At 45.0% G+C, this 18,369-nt stretch overlaps 1 protein-coding gene across 5 annotated transcripts in view; it reads left to right on the forward strand.

Moving 5' to 3' along the window:
• The first annotated feature begins 28 nt into the window (after window positions 1-28).
• Window positions 29-18,369, forward strand: part of MAPKBP1 (mitogen-activated protein kinase binding protein 1) — a 97,870-nt gene continuing 79,529 nt past the window's right edge. For 2 of the 5 annotated variants that reach the window (XM_057365781.1, XM_057365809.1), the window contains exons 1-2: window positions 29-111; window positions 911-1,254. In XM_057365781.1, the coding sequence (XP_057221764.1) occupies window positions 1,138-1,254 (117 nt within the window). In that variant the 5' untranslated portion in view covers window positions 29-111; window positions 911-1,137. Of the gene's footprint in view, window positions 112-165; window positions 381-910; window positions 1,255-18,369 lie in introns of those variants that run through there. The other 3 variants (XM_057365799.1, XM_057365791.1, XM_057365785.1) reach the window with 3 other exon arrangements.

The following is an 18,369-nucleotide window of genomic DNA, read 5'->3' on the forward strand; positions in this document are numbered from 1 at the left end:
CGGGGGCGGCCCGCGCCGCGGCCCCTCCTCGGGGCAGGCCGGCTGCATGGGCAGGCGCTGCGGGGCACCGTGGGCGCCGGGATCGCCGGGATCGCCGTTCCTGGGCGCCAGGTAGGAGAGGTTCAACGCGGCGGGGCGGGCTGGGGCGGGSGGAGGAGGCGCGGCCCCTCACCCGCAGTGCTGCCGCCGCAGGGAGGAGGCTGGTGGCTGTGCTGGCTTGGACGTTTCTCTCTTCCTCTCCTCTTCTCTCTCCCCTTCTCTCTCGCTCTCTCTCKTTCTTCCCCCCGCCCCCATTTCGCACTGAAGCCGGGAGGATAATTCGCTGCAGCCTCTGACTGCATCCCTCTTTTCCCCCGGCCACCACCGGCGCTTCGGGAAAGGTGAAGGTGTTGGCCGGGGGTCTGCAATCGTTGGCAGCAGCTACAGTGCCTCCTTGATCCACTTTATAAATAGTGGGTGGGGGACGTGGAAACATCATATGCCTTTATTATCTAGTATCACACACTATGTAATTGTGTGGACCTAAAACAGAGATAGATTTGTGAGAGTTAAAAACTCCCTCGTGTGTTCTCGGGGTTCTTCTGCGACTCGGCGTTTAATAGTCAAGTACAGCATTGTGCTTTCCAGGCTGTGAAGCACAACGTGGAATGGATGTGTATGGACCAAAAGCAAGGGGTGGGAATTTTTGTCATAAGATGATACTGAAGTGGACAATCTAAATTTTGGATTTGGGAATTGGTGTGGATGTGTTAATTGTTAATTGATACTAAATGAATGATAATTTGTGTGGAAGCCTCTGAAAATAGTAATGTTTTCTCCATCCTTATAAGCTCTTGCATTYACATTTCTTGAAAAGAACGAGGCTAGAATTTATTGTGAATATCRTATTGACTCACGGTGCATCTTTCAGTTTAGATTACTGCTGATTTGATCCTCTGGAATCTGCAAAAGGAAAGTCTGCCAGCCTCTGTGAATAGCTTTGCAGTGTAACAGGAGTGGAGTTCCCAAGCAGAATCGCTGAGAGATATGTGAACGTGTGGGAGCAAAGCTGAGCCCATCGGTGTTTCTGCCTCCATCCTGGGTTCAATCCCCAGGGACAGTGTGTGTGTGGGGTGAATACCTCYGTGGCATCTGGAGATGATGTCAGTCGAAGGGTCTACGATAACAAGTCGGATCAAAAATCTGCTACGCTCCCCGTCCATTAAGCTGAGGAGAAGCAAGCCTGGGAACAAGCGAGAAGAYATAGGCAGCAGGGTAAGTGCTGTGAGGTGCAGCCAACATGCTTTAACTTTGTTATCTAAGTTTCCATCTGTACTGATAATGCTTCCTTGGGAGACCTGGTGTAACTGTAGAGTGATGCAGAGGAACTGATCYGTGACGGGTCTGTCTTTAAGTTGGGTTCTTTGCTGTGCTGCAGATCTTTCCTAAAGCCTGTGCCCCTCTACTGAAACATTATTTTTGCTTGTGTGATATGAACCCAGTCTGTATCAGAAAGCTTTGTATCAGAAAGCACCGTGGTGTGTGGAGCTGTTACAAATGACTGACAGGAGAAATGCAGTGCTGCCTCCTCCTCCATGTTACCAACTGCTAACCTGTGTTACTGGCAACTGAGGACACAGAAACACCTGTTCTGTGTAAGCAATTGCTCTCACCCTGCAAAGGAGTGTCCTGTGAGCATAYGGGGGAAGGGAAGGGTGATATGAAAGATGCAGAACATATCTTGGAGGTGTCTGTTCAGATAGGGTCTGTGTTCCAGAGGTCTGGGTGTGCTTTCATCTGTGTGCCTCAGACCACCTTTCTTGGGTTTATCTTCTGTTAGGTATAATAGGTTCTACCAGAAAAATCCATCATTCTTCTTGATGTGGAAAATTCCTGACAGACACTCACTCACAGGGAATTGACTGGTGTCATGAGGAGAGGAGGATGACTTAAGCCTGGCTTCAGGGAGCACAGGAGCTGGGTGGCATTGCCTTGTGCTGACAGCAGGTGCCTCTGAGTCAGGGCACCTTGTTCTGTCCCTGCCACTGATTCACCTGTAACCCCGGGCAAATCACTCAGCCTCCATGCAGCTCTCTGTCTCCATAAATAGGAAGCTTAATCCCTTCCCTTTTGTGAAGACTTGCTAATATATAAGAACTGCTTCTAATACATGTCTGAAAAGTGCATTCATTTGTCTCAAAACAGTAATGCTTCAAAATTTCTCTCTTGAAGAGTATATATAAAACTTCAGGGGAAGTAAATGACACTGTACCTAAAAATGGTCTTTCCCCAGCATGACATCCTGTTCTCAGAACTCTGGTTCAGGACAGAGTTTCCCTTAGATGGCTCTTTAATACCAAGGAACACAGTATTCTTCTCTTGCCAAGCTGGAGAAAAACCTGCATGGCTTCCTCAGAGTTGTCTAGGGGAACGTCCTTGGTGCTTGCACTTGACCTCAGTGTGTGCATGCATGAGCATTTAATGCAGCCTGTGGAGTGCCAGTGAAACGTGCTTTGTTGCTGTTGCTGAAGAGCAGTTTGTTGGTCTGTATTCTGCAGAGACTTCTACTGCAAGAGACAAAAGCCACCTGTRCTGCCACGTACGGTGGGCATTTGATTTTGGCTCTGTGGTCTGTACACTCCTTTTTGGGGCTGGGATCTGCTGCTACATATCCTGGGTATTCTCTGGTGTATGTTTCATTTTGTTCTCCCTACATATGCCTTTTGGAAGAGCTCCATTTTATCCTTAGTGCTGTCTCCCAGCGTGTAGCCAGGGGTATCTGAATCCCTGGGGASGGATATCATGGATTCTTTCTGGACCATCAAATTAGGGTTTCAGGGCTTGATTTGGTAGTAAGAGCAGTTCRTCAGTGAGATACAAAGGAATGGATGGGGAGTTTGCTGATAGAATCAGTTTGGCATTATGAAGAGTTAGGTGCAGGTGTTGGTTTCCTAAAGTGGTCTGCTTTGAATTAGCTCAAATGAGTTATGGTCTGCCTTCAGTGGGCCAGCTGGAATGGCCAAGGTGAAAGGGAGTGGGCCCTTTACCGAAGATCTGATGTATGTTGGGTGTCTGTGGAGCTGCTCACTCTACTGCATGTGCTCCTCTGCTTTCGAAGGTGAGAAGCAGCTCTGCTTTTCTAAAATATCAGGAAACAGTTTTCAGTCTGCTATTTGGTGTGTGTAAAACCTCAGGGACCAACACTGAGCATCATACACATCACTCCTGAGAGATGTTTTCTGATCTGCAGGAAGGAGCTTTTCAGGCATCTTTGTCTCTGACTTTTTGAGAAATGTCTGCTCCAAAAGCTGTATGTAACAGGTTATGTGGATGCATGAAAGGGCTTATGAAGTTAGTAATTTCAGCTGAATTCTACTTGGTTACGTAGGATGGAATTAGACTGTTGCTCTAAATTGATGTCTGAAAGATGATACTGTGCTTTGCCTGTGCAGATGTAGGTGAAGAACAAGCCCTGAACAGCCCTCTGGGTCTGTTAAGTCTGCAAGTCTGTTTTATTGCWACCAGGTGCTGTTTTTAAGATGGACAAGCAACCTCAGTGGCACTGCCTAAACTTCTGTGAGCTGTGATTTTTGTTTTGCCCTCCAGTGGGAAGTGTYCTGGCTCTTTCCTAAAGAGGTGACCTTTCACCTTTGAGGTGAGGTGAAGTGAGGCTTGCCAGGCTGTCTTGGTGGTTTGGGACAGACCCCTTGGGCAGTTTGTCATGCTGAAGAGAAGGTCTGTGAAATTGGCTCCTTTCAGTGAAGCAGCCACGYGGTGCTGGGCTGGCTGTGGTCAGGCTGTGGGAGGCTGGCTCTGCAGAGACCTGTTTGTGCATTGCTGTGGAAGGGGGAGTGTGGGTAAGTAGAGATATTTTGCATGATGGCTGTGCAGGACATGCAGTGTGTTACTTGGGATGTGTACAAGAGAGAACTTGTTTTGTGACTTCCACYAGGACGTATTTCTTGCTATAATTCATGCATGGTTTTTCTGTAGAGCTACAGGAGATCTCTAAAGGAGTAAAACTAAGGAGCCAGTAGATAATCATGGACATTAAAAAAAGAAAAATGGRGGGAAGGAATGGGAGCTCTCTAAGTAAAACTTGTTGACAAACTAGATGTAGTGTTTGGTTTTGTTGTTGCTTTTTGAACATGGCTTTTGTTTTGTGGGAGTCCTGATTTTTGTGGCTGCTTGACTAGTTTTGTGTTTAGACTTCTTTTTTTTTTTCTTTGTTATGTGTCTTCTGATGTTCATGGCTTGAATCCACTTTAGCTGTACTCTCCAGATCTCTGTTTTTTGTGTTGAACCAATATAGACCTAGAGTACCGTGACTTAAGTCTAAGGCCTGTTGACTGTTGGGATTTGTGATGTATTGGTGTGGCGGTTGGAAGCTAAAATTTCCTCAGATAAGTTAGTTGGCCTGCATTCAATTTTTAGAGGATTACTCTCCCTGCCAGAAATCCAGCCGTGCGTCTGGTCACGGTGCTTGTGATTCTAGTAGAGACATGGGGTTAAAAACTGGATACTGAGTGCCTTTGAATCACCCTGCAGAACAGCACTGCCAGTAGAGTGGGGAAGCTAAGGATTGACCCATCTCACATTGTTAAAATGTCCTGGTTGCTGTAGTACCCTGCTCACAGAAATAATGTGCCTAAGCAGGTCCAGTTCCTGCAGGGAATGTTTGTATTTTGTTGAGCTCTACACTTGTAAATATAAACCTTCTTTTAACTGATGTAGCTGTGCCTGTTCTAGGGGGGTGGTGTGTGCCGGTGTCCTCAGTCAAATAAGATTGTGTGTGAATGTAGAAACAAATTGCTACAAAACCTGCTACAGGCTTTTTCTAAAACGGGAAGCGAGCGWATCACGGAAACACATTCGAATTTGCTGCTTGTTTCTTTGATCTCCTGTTTTTTCTAAGCCAGAAATATTTCAAGTTGCCTGTTTAAAAGAGTGCTTTGACTAAAACCTGAATTSCTCAGCAGGAAGTTATTCAGCAGGGAACTGTTGTGTTGTGGTCTCCCTCTTCTCCAAATGGCAATCGAACATGTGCAGCTGGAGTTCCTGCCCCATGATGCTGGGTTGGACTGGGTGGCTCTGCAAAACCTTCTTGAGAGCTTTTGTCTGAAAATGAGCCCTGACTAAGTTGCTCCTAGTGGGACAGGGTTTCCTGTCTTCCTTTGGTGAGGCATGGTCTGTTCTTTCTGCCAGCCAGCAGAAACAAGTACGTGTACTTCTGTGTCCTGCCAATGAGCTTGCACAGATTTAAAAGGAAAGCAGATCCATGGAAGCTTCAGGCCCCTTATGTCTTGTCATTCCCAATGAAGTTCTCCAGCTTCTTAATCCCTGAGAAACTGGAGGACTCAGCTAGGACCACAGGCCATCCTGGACACAGGAGAATGGAGTAATGTTTCTGGCCTGACTGTAGCTTYCTGCCTTCAGCACACAGTCCTTTTTGTTTGAAAATATTGTAGCTTCCAACATGAATCAGTTTTAGACCACTGCCGGTCTTAACAGGATAAGCTGAGAATTCCTGAACCTGAACTGGAACAGAATCAAAAAACACACAAGTTTGGTTCACTAATATAAATGCATCAAAAATCATCACCTCTTATTAAATCACTTCAGGTGTAGCTGAGACTTGTCACTGTGTGATTCTTTGTAAATCTTTAGGAATTACTTTGTCCTGCAACAGYAGAGCCTGCTGGGTTCCTTGTAGGTAGCATTTCCCAGGGAGATAGATATGGGGCTGAGCAGCCTGTCTGATGCTGACATAAACTTTTCTTTTGGCAGGACTTGGAAGGGTCTTTTACAAAATTGTGGTGCTTTTGAGGAACTGTTCAGTGTAGTATTGCCTCATTCACCCTGTTTGTTTCACTGCAATGTGAGCAGTGCTCAGCCCACCACCTCTGGGATCAGTGCAGCCAGGGGCACAGCTGAGGGAATGCGTCTAGCTCTGGTGTGGCTGTCTGCTGCTGTGCCTGTGCTGTTTCAACATCCATGAATATTGCTTGACCCTTGTTGATAGCTAAGGGATCTTTCTCACAGCTCTGCACTGCTCAGTCTAAACACATCCAATTGCTTCAACAGCTTAGGGCTTGCTGTCCAGAGATAGAAGGGATTTCATTTCTGTTTCTGGTCGGGCGTGTAACAGCATCCCTTAAAGCAGAGGACAAAGGCTGGTTAGCTTCTCCATAGCCAGACCTGTGTTTCAGTGGTGTGTCTGTATCTCTAGATAGAGTCAGTTCAACAACTGAGAGTGTCATAGCTTGGGGGTTGAATCCTTCCCTGCTGGGTTGCTCTGGTCCTCCCTATTCCATCCTCAGATATGTGGTGCTCAAGAGGATTCTGTGTTTGTTAATAGTTTTACATACAGCATTTTCTTGTTCTTTTCTTCACTCTATGAATGATGCTCCTTGTCCTGAAAATTCAGGGTGATCTGGCTAGCTCCTCTGGTCTAAACATGAGTGTTGAATGTGACTTACATGCACAGAGCATAAAAAAGCCAGAGTTTTTCTGCTGGCTAACTGCAGCGCATGTTGACTTTGGTTTTTGAAGTATGGTGGATATAAAAGCATATAACAATTCAGCATATTTGGTCTTGTAGCCTGCAACTGTATCGATAAATCTTGAGGCAAGATTGCTGGGAAGATCTRTCCTTGTATCCACCCCTAAATCATGTGCTGTCTGTACTGTGAAAGCAGGAARACACCTCCATGCAGGGGGAGCATGATGATGTGCTGGAATGGAGTCAGCATAAATAACACAAACCAAGTAATTTGCCTAGTGGGTTTAAATGGTTCTTGCTTCCCGTGGATGGTCATATGCTGCTTGTCTGGAAAGTCTTTCAGAGCTGCTGTGGTCCTGCCTTGAATGTTCTTCACCTCCTTCAGCTGGGTCCTCTGAGAGGGCACGTGGGAATTGGATAAGCTGGCTGGAGGTTGTAAGCAGGTTTACGCTCTGTYCCTGCTGTGCTGGCTGAGCCGTACACACACAGCCCCCCTTTGCCTGTGGGCTGTGGAACATGCAGTGTTTGCAAAGGCCTGGCTGGGATAGTGAGATGGCAGAGYTCGGGGCTGCTCAGAGGTGTTGCAGGTGGTACATTTGCTGCTTGCTAGTCAGAGCTGCTGCTCTCTGTGATGTTGAGGGGGCCGGAAGAGAAAGGCCTCCTCAGACACAGTGGAAAGAGACCTCCCTCAGAGTGTACCATCTGTTTCACTAGCTGTATGCTTGGCCCTACCTGTGGTGTATCAGCTCATTTGTTTCAGAAGGGTAGAACAATTGAAGTGATGGTTGGGAGACAGACCAGGCTGGATCACTATCTGATTTTCTATCATCAAGGATCTGCAAGCACCTGTAAAATTACTTGTGTATTAYTTTACTGTCCTCTGTGTCTAGTGGAAAGTAACTACAGGGCACCACCTCCATTTCTGGCTGAGGAAGTGGTGGTCAGGATTTTGATGGCCTGTAAAATTGAACTAGATATTTTGTTTCCCATTGATCAGGTCTTAGGGAGAAGTTGATTAGTGTTGGAACAATTTTCTCTGTGAGTGTGAAAGCAAASGCCATGTACTAGCTACTCTTTGGCTTTTTTCAAAGGTTTCGATGTTTGGTGCCAGGAGTTTTGCATACATGGCACTCAAACAGTGCTTAGCCTTGACATTAATGCTGAGTGATCCCAGCTAAGGATTGAATAATTAACTATCACCAAGCCCAGTTTCAGTTACTTCAGGCTTCTGTTTGTGCCTGATGTACCTGCCTCCACATAGCTGGAAGTTTCTGARGGCTCTGGTATTTGCGTTACAGGGTTGTGGCACACTCCCCGCTCTGGTTCCCAGCTCCAGATGTGGGCTGGTCCCTATGCCTGAAACCCTGCGGGCTTTGCTGAGGCTGTACCCACCAAAGGGTTGCAATTCAGAAAACCCTCCTACTATTTTCTTTTGCCACAGTGCTGCTTAGCCTTGCCCTGAGAATGTCCGTGTGTTGTGTAAGGAAAATGTAACTGAGGCCTGCAGCTGTTGTAATTGTCTGTGCTATATGATCTGTATTCAACAATGTCAATGCAAAGTGACTCGCTAGTATTTGTATGACCATAGACTGCAGGAGCATCCCATCTCTCTGCCTTGCTTTGGTGAGTGCTGGACACACAGGATAAAGCAGACCCAGCCCAGAGGAGCTTCAGGSTTAGAAAATGGAGATGGAATGGTATGAAGGGAATGGAACATGGTTTTTCYTTATAGACAAGGTTCCAAACTCCCAGAGGAAGTCTGAAGCAAACCTAGAAATTGAATCTTGATCCTCTAATGCCAAGTCCTAGCCTTAGCACAAAGCCCAGCCTCTTGCAGATTACCAGGAGTGTTTCTCACCTCTCACGTTTGAGGGGGATTTGGGTTCATTTAAGATTATTTGCTTAAAGGTCTCCTAACTATGTCGTTGTAAATACTGACTTGGTCCCACTGTCACTCATGATTTCAGTAGCTCTGGTGATGATGACTTTCCAACAAGCTCAAGCAGATTAAGCACCATAAGAATTAGAGCTGTGGAAACCYCAGTAAACCTTGTAAATTTGCTAGTGTCCCAGGAGACCAGTACTGTTGTTAGTTACAGTGAGGAAACTGATTGAAAATAGTACTGTAGAAGACTGTGAACTGTTGGTGTATTCAGAGTTTCCAAGTCAATAGCAATAAAAGTTAGACCTGCTTGTTCTCCCAAATACAGTATTAAAATTCACAGTTGGTCAAGACAACTAATATGATGAAACAATTCCATCTGGTAAGAAATCTCATATTAGTTTTAACATGGTATTCTTTCCTTATGGTGATGCTTCTTTAATTTCTGCATCTCCCTGACACTTTGCACAGCTAGTCTGAAATTTCCCCCATCATGGATCCAGAGAGACTCCTTTCTCTGGATGTAAGTAGATTTTTGGAGGTTGCACCGTAGTAGAGAGTCATAACATTAACAAATGTCTTGAGAGCAGGCAGATGGAGGAGTTTGTGAAAAGAGAGAGCAACTTTATGGCAGTGTCCAGGGATTCAAGGACTTGTAAAGCTCTCTGCTCCTGTTTGTCTCCCAAGCAGGCACTGTGAAAAACAGTGCTGGTTGTTCAAAAACCCTTCCCTATTGACTGACAGGCCTAGCACAGTGCAGCTGTTTGAAGTGCCAGTATTGAAGTGTTAGCCACCTCTCCTGTGCTCAACAGTGGTAGCCTTTGAGGTCTCCCAAGGGCTTTGAAATTGGCTGCTCACCTTTGAGTAACACATGAGGGGCTGCTTGCCTTTGAAGTCCCATATATACATTATTTGCTTTCATTTGAAAAAAAAAAAAAAAAAAAAAAGAAAAAGCACCATTGCTCAGGCCAGGCTTTGTACCAAAGGAGCTTGAGTTCATTGCACAGTCCCTAATGCAATCTAGATGCAGGGGATACTGAAACACTGAATAGGACTGAGGGTGAAAGGAGTGTCTGCAAGACCTGCCTCCTTATTTGGTGGCAGGTCTTGGTGTTCAGAGCTTGCTGTGTTCTATGCTTTGACCATGGCCSTGCTGTGACTGGAACTATGAGGGGATAGGGATGGTGTCAGAGTTATCCTGAGGAGGCATGAGTGTCAGGGTGTACTTGGATAAGCACTTACCTGTGCTAGAAATAATTTGCAAGCTGAGCTCCAAAMCCGAGCTATCTTAATGGTGACACAGCATCAAAAGAGTCTATTGAATGATCCTGTCCCTCAGAGAAACAGGCTGTGCCAGTGAAAGGACTTCTTTCTRCCAGCTATGTTTCATCAATACTAGTCTTTTCTGCAAGAGCTTTGTGTGGGCTAAGAGWGATTTTTCATGTTCTTAACTAGTGCTTCTGTGCTGCTGAACTGTATAAAGGTAGAATGAACCTTGAAACACAGCTGTGTAACTTTTTTTTAAATGCAATTAAAGTTTTTGGATTCTGTGTTCAGCTCTTCAGACTGTCTCTGAGCCTCTTTTTTCCCTCAGTGTAAAACAGACAGGATACTTTATCACTTACTGCAAAGTGTCCCAGTGTCCAGGGCTTTAAAACAGCTGCATAACTTCTTGTATTTGGCTTATCTCCCAGTTTTGATCTAGATATRGTGGTTCTAAGCACAGTTGTTTTAAACCTGCTTTGGGAGTGTCATCCTTCTCAGGCAGCTGGGTCCAAAAGCACTGCTGACTGAAAACTGGAACTGACAAATTTGGGATCTGCTTTTTTTGCTTGAAYCCATCTTTGCTTGAACTCATCTAGTTTTCTTGGGCTGAATCTTGGCCAGACAGGCTTCAGAAATGGTTCTGTGTAACTTTTCAAACTGCGAGGGCTGGCAGGAAAGGGTTTGCCCAGTGTGTGCCCCAAATCCTGCTATATGGGAATGGTGGRTCAGGGGAATGGGTACAAGATGACATGAAGTGTTCTAAATGAAATGTATGAACAAATATTTCTGATGAGTGTGTGGTGGGCCTCGATGAATGTAGCTGTTTCTAGAAGCCTGAGCAGCTTTTGAGGATAGAATTGGGATTCTACCGTGCTCTGCACCGGGAGGATAATCTTCCTCCCTGATAATCCGTGGTTTGTGCTGCCTGTCTCTGCAGGCTTCCCGAGCTAAGCTGTTGAGATGTATTAACACGCAATCAGCAGCGTGAATAACTGGTGCTGGGGGAGGATGAGGGTGAGGTGCTCTGGGTGAGAGGCAGCTGTCTTCAGCTTCCTTGCTGCTGCCTGCTTTGGCCATATTTCTGAAACAGCAGGTCTCCTGCATCTCCAGTGTGGTGGGTGGCTTCTGGAGACTTGCCTTGTGAACTTCTTGGCCCATTTGCTGTAGAAGGGCTGCAAATAAGCTGTCTGGTGTCTGAGACCTGCAAAAAATACTTTTTCAATGGAGCTATCAGTGGAAAAAGGAGTGTGGTGCTGGGGGAGAAGGTGCAATGCCTGGACTATCTCTGCTGTGTGCCGAAGCTGCTCCAGCTCCTTGGAATGAGTGTCTCTGCCCAGGAGTGTCAGTTTGTAAACACAGCTGTTAATAAAATGGCCAGGGGGCTGATTAATGACCTTCTGTACAGCCTGCTGGAGCCTGGGTGAAAGACAATGGCTGCACAGCACCCGGGCCGCTATTGCATGACCTGGCCCACCTGCTTGCTGGCAACTTCATGGCTTCTGCCCTGGCTTCTTCCAGGTGCTGCAGCCTCATGTGGCTGTGGACGTGCTGTGGTGTGCTTGGGAAGGGGCACCGTGACCCTGCCTCTGGCTCTGTGGGTACCTGGTGCCTGAGCAGGGCTCTGCACTGCCTGGGGACTGTGCCCTGGGTAAGCCTGCAAAGCTTAGTTTAAACACATGTTTGACAAAAGGAGRCAACCAAGCTCCCAGTCTAGACAAACCCTCTGTAATGTGCTCAGAGTCTGTGTCGTTTCCAGACAGTGTCTGGACTTTCATGGTGGAGCTCTGGTGACCAGAGTTCCAGGCTGATCAGCAAGCCTTGGAAAGAACACCAGGTTGCCCTGGGTAGTAACACTGCCTTTTGTGGTAGAGGATGTGATGCACTGGGCAGCTTCTGGCTTTGCATCTCTGACAAGGAAACAGAATTGTTTCATTAGTTTGGAAAAATCTGCCTCTTTGGTAGATTTGAAAGTGTTTTACAGGGCACCTGGGGAACTCTGAGGTCACCAGGGGTTGAGAAATAGTGCTCACTGTGGACAGTCATGTGATRTTCCTCTGGGAAAAGAAGAGTGCTTGTTGCAATAAGGCATTTAGTTTTGCTGTCAGTATTTTCCAGAGGTTTAAAACAATTGGGAACACTCATCACCTACCGCCTAAAGGTTTGCTGGCAAGTGAAAGAATGTCTTTCTTTCTGCTCCTATTTTTTTCTAGCACTTAGGGTCTGTTGTACTGGGAGGAGCAACCTGGCCCTCCTTAGCCAGCAGCCCTGGCTGAGGAGAGGGGAAAGMTGTGCAAAGAATACTATAACTGTCCAGACAGAGAAGAGCTGGTATTCCTGCCCTGGGTTGTGGGGAAGGGAACTGTGGGCCTGAAACATATTTGTGTAGCATTTGGGATTAGCTGAATTGAGGAGCTCTCATGCTGAGGAGATGGCAGAACTATAACTCRTTAGTGATCTCTGTAGCTGCAGAAGCAGTTAGGACAGAAGGAAGGGCTTAGAARTAAAATCCATCATAAAATGTCGAAGTGGGTGGTTTCCCTTGCTGGGGAGGGGGTCTTGTCTCTGGACAGTGGAGGGAATGCTGTCTATGTGTTGTGGCCATCTCTCTGGAAGAGGAATTTGCTTCCAGGTCTGCTGCCTGTGTTTTGTCCCATGTCCTGCTCTCCCACTCTCCAGTGTGATTTCATTTGGATGCTTTTCTCAGATCCCCAGAAAGGAACATACTGTAAACAGCTGCCAAGCAGGGTTTTGCCTTGTAGAGTGTACTTAAATGCTGAGGCCTGGTTGGCTGATGGTATGATTATGTTTCTATTTTTCTGTGTGTGTGTTTAATAGGAAGAACATACTCTRTTCTGGTTGAGTGTATGTTACTTTTCTTAGTGTGCCTATTAGTACAGTAACTTAGAGCCTGCTCTTTTCCCCTGCTTACAAARTGACAGTTGGTATGGTGTTACAGCTGTAATGTACACTGTCTTACACAACTCTTTGTAAAATTTTTAGAGTTGTGATGACCTTGAAAGGTTTAAAAGAAAACTGAATGCAAACTCTGGCACCACTCCTGTGGATGCTTCAGCATGTGCTTCATTTTGTGTGAGGTAGCTCCATTTCACCCAGTGAATGTAAAGATAAGTGCCCCTGTGGCTGATTGTAAGATCAGAGTCTGTTTGTGATGATTCATTTAATGCATGTAACTGTATATCTGCGTGCATGCCTTATATGTATATTATGCAGTTGTCTTCATCATGTTGTTTTGACCAGCTCAGCTGCACTTTGTTCATGAATCCTTACTTCCTGAATGTGTTGGTAACCAGTCCTGTGAAGCCTGGAAAAAAGACTGTTTCTCTTTGCCTGTTTCACATGCCCCAAATAAACAGTTAACCAGAGAAGTTCCATTTTTATTTTGTACCCCTGTCTTTGACCCTGAAATTGGTTTCCCCTTTTCTCCTCATGTAGAAGCTCCCTGACAGAGAGTGACAGAGCCTCCTCTCATCCAAGCAAGATGCTGACCTGGCATGTTCAGGAAAGGCAGTTCCATCCCTGAAGTTACAAACAGGTTTATGCAGGAATAAAGCCATGTTATTTATACCCCAGGAGGAGAGACGCCTGTCTCTTCAGAGGTCTGAGATGGTAGTCATTAACTTTTCCACTTCCCATAACCAAAGGTGCCGTGCCTTTTTAGATATTTCTGAATTGTTGATTATGCTTTTCTCCTCTTTAGAGTTCTGATCCATTGGGTTCAGGCATAAGAAAGACAAGCTTTTTGTAAAAACATGTTAATCACATATCTGTCCCCACTGCACCCTCCCAGGATTTAGCTGTTGCTGAGAAAAATGTGATGAAAGGTTGTTTTTACGTCTGTTGGGAAGACTGTCAGGGCTGTGTTTGAAGCCTGTGAGAGGGATAATCTGGTGAAAGGCATGGTAATTATCACCTGGTGTTTCTCTACTTTGTGGGCTGCTGTTTGCAGCTCGGCTCACCTGAGGTTGTATTAAAGCCTAGGCTCAGCACTGGGATCAGTAACCTGTGAGGTTTCTAGTTAGTGTCTTCCTCATCCACGTGTTACTGAGGCTCCTGCAAGCAGTGCTGAGGTAAGTACCCTTTGGATATTGGGCCGAGGCTCCTGCTCCTTGCCATTCTTGTTTCTTTTCAGTGCRTGAGCTTATGGGTACTGGATTCAAGTCAGACTCATTAAAATATGGTAGCATTGCTGATGTTTTCAGTACAGGGTTTGCAAACAGCGCTTTGCAAATCTAGCTGTCTTCTGTTTGTCCACTCTTAAGTTCACTAGATGCAAGCAGATACTGGCAGATGCTCTGTGTATTGCATGTCTGCCCTTATGCTGGCCCACACCCTGGTCACCTCCATATGGTCTCTTGGCAGCCAGACACTATATCTTGATGTGACAAGGGCTGGCTGTTAACTTACAGCTATAAATCTGTTTGGACTGCAGTGGAAGTCTGTCAGTGCTGTGCAGGTGGCAACTGGCTTACTTAGCTTCTGGGTGGATAACTTCTAAATTATTTTCTCCTATCACGGCTTGTGTTTCTGCAGTTGTAGAGCCTGTTCTGATTACAGTGGAGCAGCAGTTAACAGAGTTTATGGGACATTGTTTCCAATTGCTGGGGTCAAAACATATGTACACCAGCATTGAGTTACTTCTGCCTGGAAATAAGCCACAGAGCTATATATAAAATATGTTTGAACTGTTGCAGCAATGTTGTCGGTATAAATAGAAGAAAGTGGTAGACCCAGGACTTCCCTTGCTTARAGCTGATTCAAGAAGGCTTCCTAGATACTCGATCTTCAGTGGAAAAGGCTGTGGAAGGTGGCTGAAAGCAACAACAAAATGCCATATGGCATGCTTTCAGGGAAGAGCATAAGTACTTGGGTCTGGAGYGCTGGCTTCCTGCTTGAAGATTGCTCAGCTCTTTTCCCCTGGGGTGGAGCATCTGTCAGAAATCCAATAGGATTCAGTTTGCAGTAACTTGGTGACCCAATGCCACAGAGTTTGGTCTGTGACAATCTTAGTTTTTTGGGACTCCAGAACTGTTGCTGAGTTTGCTTGAACTGTCAGATGTTTCCCTACTCAAACTATTAGATTCTGGATACTTGTGAAGCTGCCTTGATTATCATGTTGTGACACATTCTGCCCATGTGGGGAGCAGTATTTTGAAGGGATATCATCTGTGGTTTCACATGTGCATTKGGATGCTGCTAGCATCTTTGGAATAATGGGGAGCATGCATAGGACTTCATTCAGGCAGTGCTTGTAAATACAATTCTTGCGATTTGAAAGTACCTTTCTTGTTCTTTGTTGAGGTGGTTTAGTGCAAGTCTTTACTCTGTCAACTTGGGTGGTRTAGCAGATTGTGCCAATTTTTTGTCCTTTCTGACATTAACAGATTTGTATCTCACCTAAAAGGAATGTAGGAAGTGACCTCCGTAGAAATAGTAGAAAGTGCTGATAAGCACTGAGTAGCGTTTTAGTCTTTGCTTGTGGATGATGTTAATGCCGTCTTTAAACTATAAGTACTTCTTTGTCTTTGACTAATTTTTAAACAGATCCTTCGACAATATTGTCTCCCAAGTACTCTATTGCAGGTATCAACCTGTGGCAATGTTTGCAGGTGTAAGTAATGTCTTTTCTTAAACAGAGGGATGCAATTACAAAAAGAGAGGCAAGACTGTGTACGTGTTGGACTGTGTACGTATTTTCGGGGTTCAGGGCTCCACGAACAATTCTCTAGTCATTTCTTTCTGCATTTTTTTAACAGTCCAAATCATCAGCTGTGTTCTTTCAACTGACAGGCCATCAGCTCCATTTCATCCAACACGTCTTCTCTGGTCAGTGATGGGAATTGCAGCCTGGCTTCATGAAGGAGCTAGTTCTGTTGCAGGGGTGGCAGTAAAACTTGCATGCAGCAATTACCCACTACGTCTCTGACAGTGCACCACAGCAGGGAGTGGACACAAGCTGCACAGAAGCTTTATAGCTCTCGTTTTGCTGGAGGACATGAAATACAATTTGGGCAGGGTTAGCATTGTGGTTCAACAGGGATGTTTTGTCTCTTAAGTGTTACTTTGCTCTTCAAGTGTTTGCCKTGTTACTATGTCCTTTGTTTAAACTGCAGAAATGTATTTAGGACTGTAGTTCAGGTATTTCTTAACCATGTGTGCCACTCAAAGTTATTTTTTATCCAGATGGATTCTGCTTCCGAGTAGGTGAATGTATGTAAAGCTATTTACCAGGAAATTGGGAGCATTGGCTCTCTGCTGAAGTCTGGAGTTTCATAATCTCTACTTTTGCATTCTGCTTTTTACAACAGCAATTTTTGCTAAGAACTAAACATGTAAAAGTAGCAGTGCTTTGTGAAATGTTGAAGGAACATGAGTTGGTTATGTGCCTGGATCTAGGGCTTTCTGAATTTCTAAACAAGARCAGTAAAGAAATGGTGGTTATTGTAAAGGTTTGCTTTCTTGAAATGTGGCAGAAACCACTTGGTAACAAAACCAAGGGTTTTTTAAGTCTGTGGRTAAAAGTTGTTTCCCCTGAATGTAGTTTTACTTCCTCAGTTCTCACATTTGATAATATACCAGATCCCATGCTCTTGAACCCAAATGCAAACTAGAGGATACTTCTTTTGCACTACTACTCCCACTCTTTTTGGTTTTTAAGGGACTTAGATGTCAGTCTATTCCCTTTTTTTTGTCTTTTAAGTCCCTCTAACAGCTACTCATATATGTCATCTTATGTTGGACTACTGTACCCCCTGCTTACAGACTATTTCCTTCAGGAAAAGAAACTGAAAAGGTTCTTGGGAAAAATCACAGGAAGACGTTATTAAGGACAGGGTAAGTGAAAAAGGAAAGCGAGTTGAATGAATGACTTWATGAGTTTATTTAGGTTTGCTTTATACTTACCTTTATAACCTTTTGTTTCTCTAGTGGTGGTTTCCTGTGTGTGTGTGTGTGTGCAAAAGTGAGAGGATCAATAGTGTTTCTGGCTGCTGAGTTACAGGAAGAGTTATTCAGGTCTTTGGGATGCTTGGACTAGATCATAAACCTATAAGAAATTTTACCTATTTGGAGAAGACTAAACCGAGTTCTGCATCTGCTGTGACTGTGGATGATGACTGTCTCTCCTGGAGTACCAGTTTGCATCCTGGCAGCAGAAAGTTGGCTCAGTGGTGTGTAGCTGAGTGAGCACATGTGGGTTTGCTGGAATTGTCTGTGCTGGTGGCTGTGCAGTGGGGACACTGATGGGGACACCATATTACCGTGAAGGGCTTTCCCCCCTGCTGGAAAAGGAGGAGGTGGCAGCAGGGTTGTCRAGGAGATGATGGAAGTCAGTGCTTGTACTGCTCTCTTCTGTTTGTTTTCTCAATCTTTGGCCCATGTTCCTGTGTATCCCTTCTGCTGGGGGACATGGTCTCCTTTCTGGCTGACAGGACAAATCTCTTGGGTGCTCAATATGCATGTTGATGGACAGATGTGAAGAGCTTCTTAATTCTAGGATGCACRAAGGGCAATATGCTGATAAAGGCTATTCTGTAAGAAGCTTATTCTTTGAGGCAGAGGGCAGGGAAGAGTGCAGGAAGGGATTGCCTAGAGCTAGGCAGTGATTGCTATCAGGGGGTGAGCAGGAAGATTGAGTGGCTGCTTCTGTATATACTGGTTGGTTTGAGCAAAATAAAGAAATCTCTCATGCTTTCTTTTGAWTAATTTTTAAACTTTCTTTAAAAATATTGTCCCTGACCTCAAGCAGGAGTAAGATATCAAGGTCTACGCAGTAGATAGTTGCTGGAATTTGGGAGGGAGTGGGATTATTCCCAGTTCTGTTGCTAATTTGTTGCATGATCTGGACATTGAACCTCAGTGTTTGTGTGGTATTGCCACCCAGTCCTCTTGTACTTGGTATAGATTGCCAGCTGTGTAAAAGTACATGTTGCTGCCTGCTGTAAGTACAAGGAGGACTTCACGTTTGTTGGGACTTCTTGCAAGTACTGTGAAACAAATAATAAATAGTCCAGACAATGTTTAAGGAGAGATGGAATACTAATCTGTTTCCTGCCTCCTTCCACAGGGATGTTGTCTATGTGATAAATGCTTTGTGCTTACCCTGACCTTTCTGTTGTATTTATTCACATCTTAGTATCTTTTAAATTGTTGATAAGTAATTTTTTAATATAATTTAAATCAATTGACAACAAAACCATTTTCTCATTCCCTGAGGATGCAAGTATGTACTTTCCCCCATAACATCACTGCAATCTTAAGGAGGTGCATGCATGGGAGGACAGGCTGTCTAGACCTGGAGCAGTTCAGGTGTTACAGGCAAGATTCCTCAGGTGTTGGGAGAGATGAGCTCTCTGACCTCCAATGGCAGGGACAGATACCTACTCTGTGTAAGGAATCTGTGCATAAAAAAGTGAGATTTTCACATACAGAGGGTCTCTTTAATACACAACTTACCATCTCTTTAAGACTTCCTATAGCTGTGCCCTTCTCTGGAAGGCATAGTTGCCTTTGTGGCAATGCAGGCTGAATAGGTAGAGATGAGATGTGGCAGTCAAAGACTTTTAGGACAGAGTGACTATGTAAATCACTGGTGAAGGATAAAAATTAATTGATTTGGCAGGGAGTCATGGGTGAATAAAGAAATCACAAATGAATTATATGTGTTGGCTCAGGCATGCTGATCAAAAGGCTTCTCTTCATCCTGCATAGCTCTGTGTGTTTC

This window comes from Malurus melanocephalus, unplaced genomic scaffold, assembly GCF_030028575.1.
Source record: "Malurus melanocephalus ecotype Western Australia unplaced genomic scaffold, MMel_1.1 scaffold_2, whole genome shotgun sequence".
Taxonomy (NCBI): domain Eukaryota; kingdom Metazoa; phylum Chordata; class Aves; order Passeriformes; family Maluridae; genus Malurus; species Malurus melanocephalus.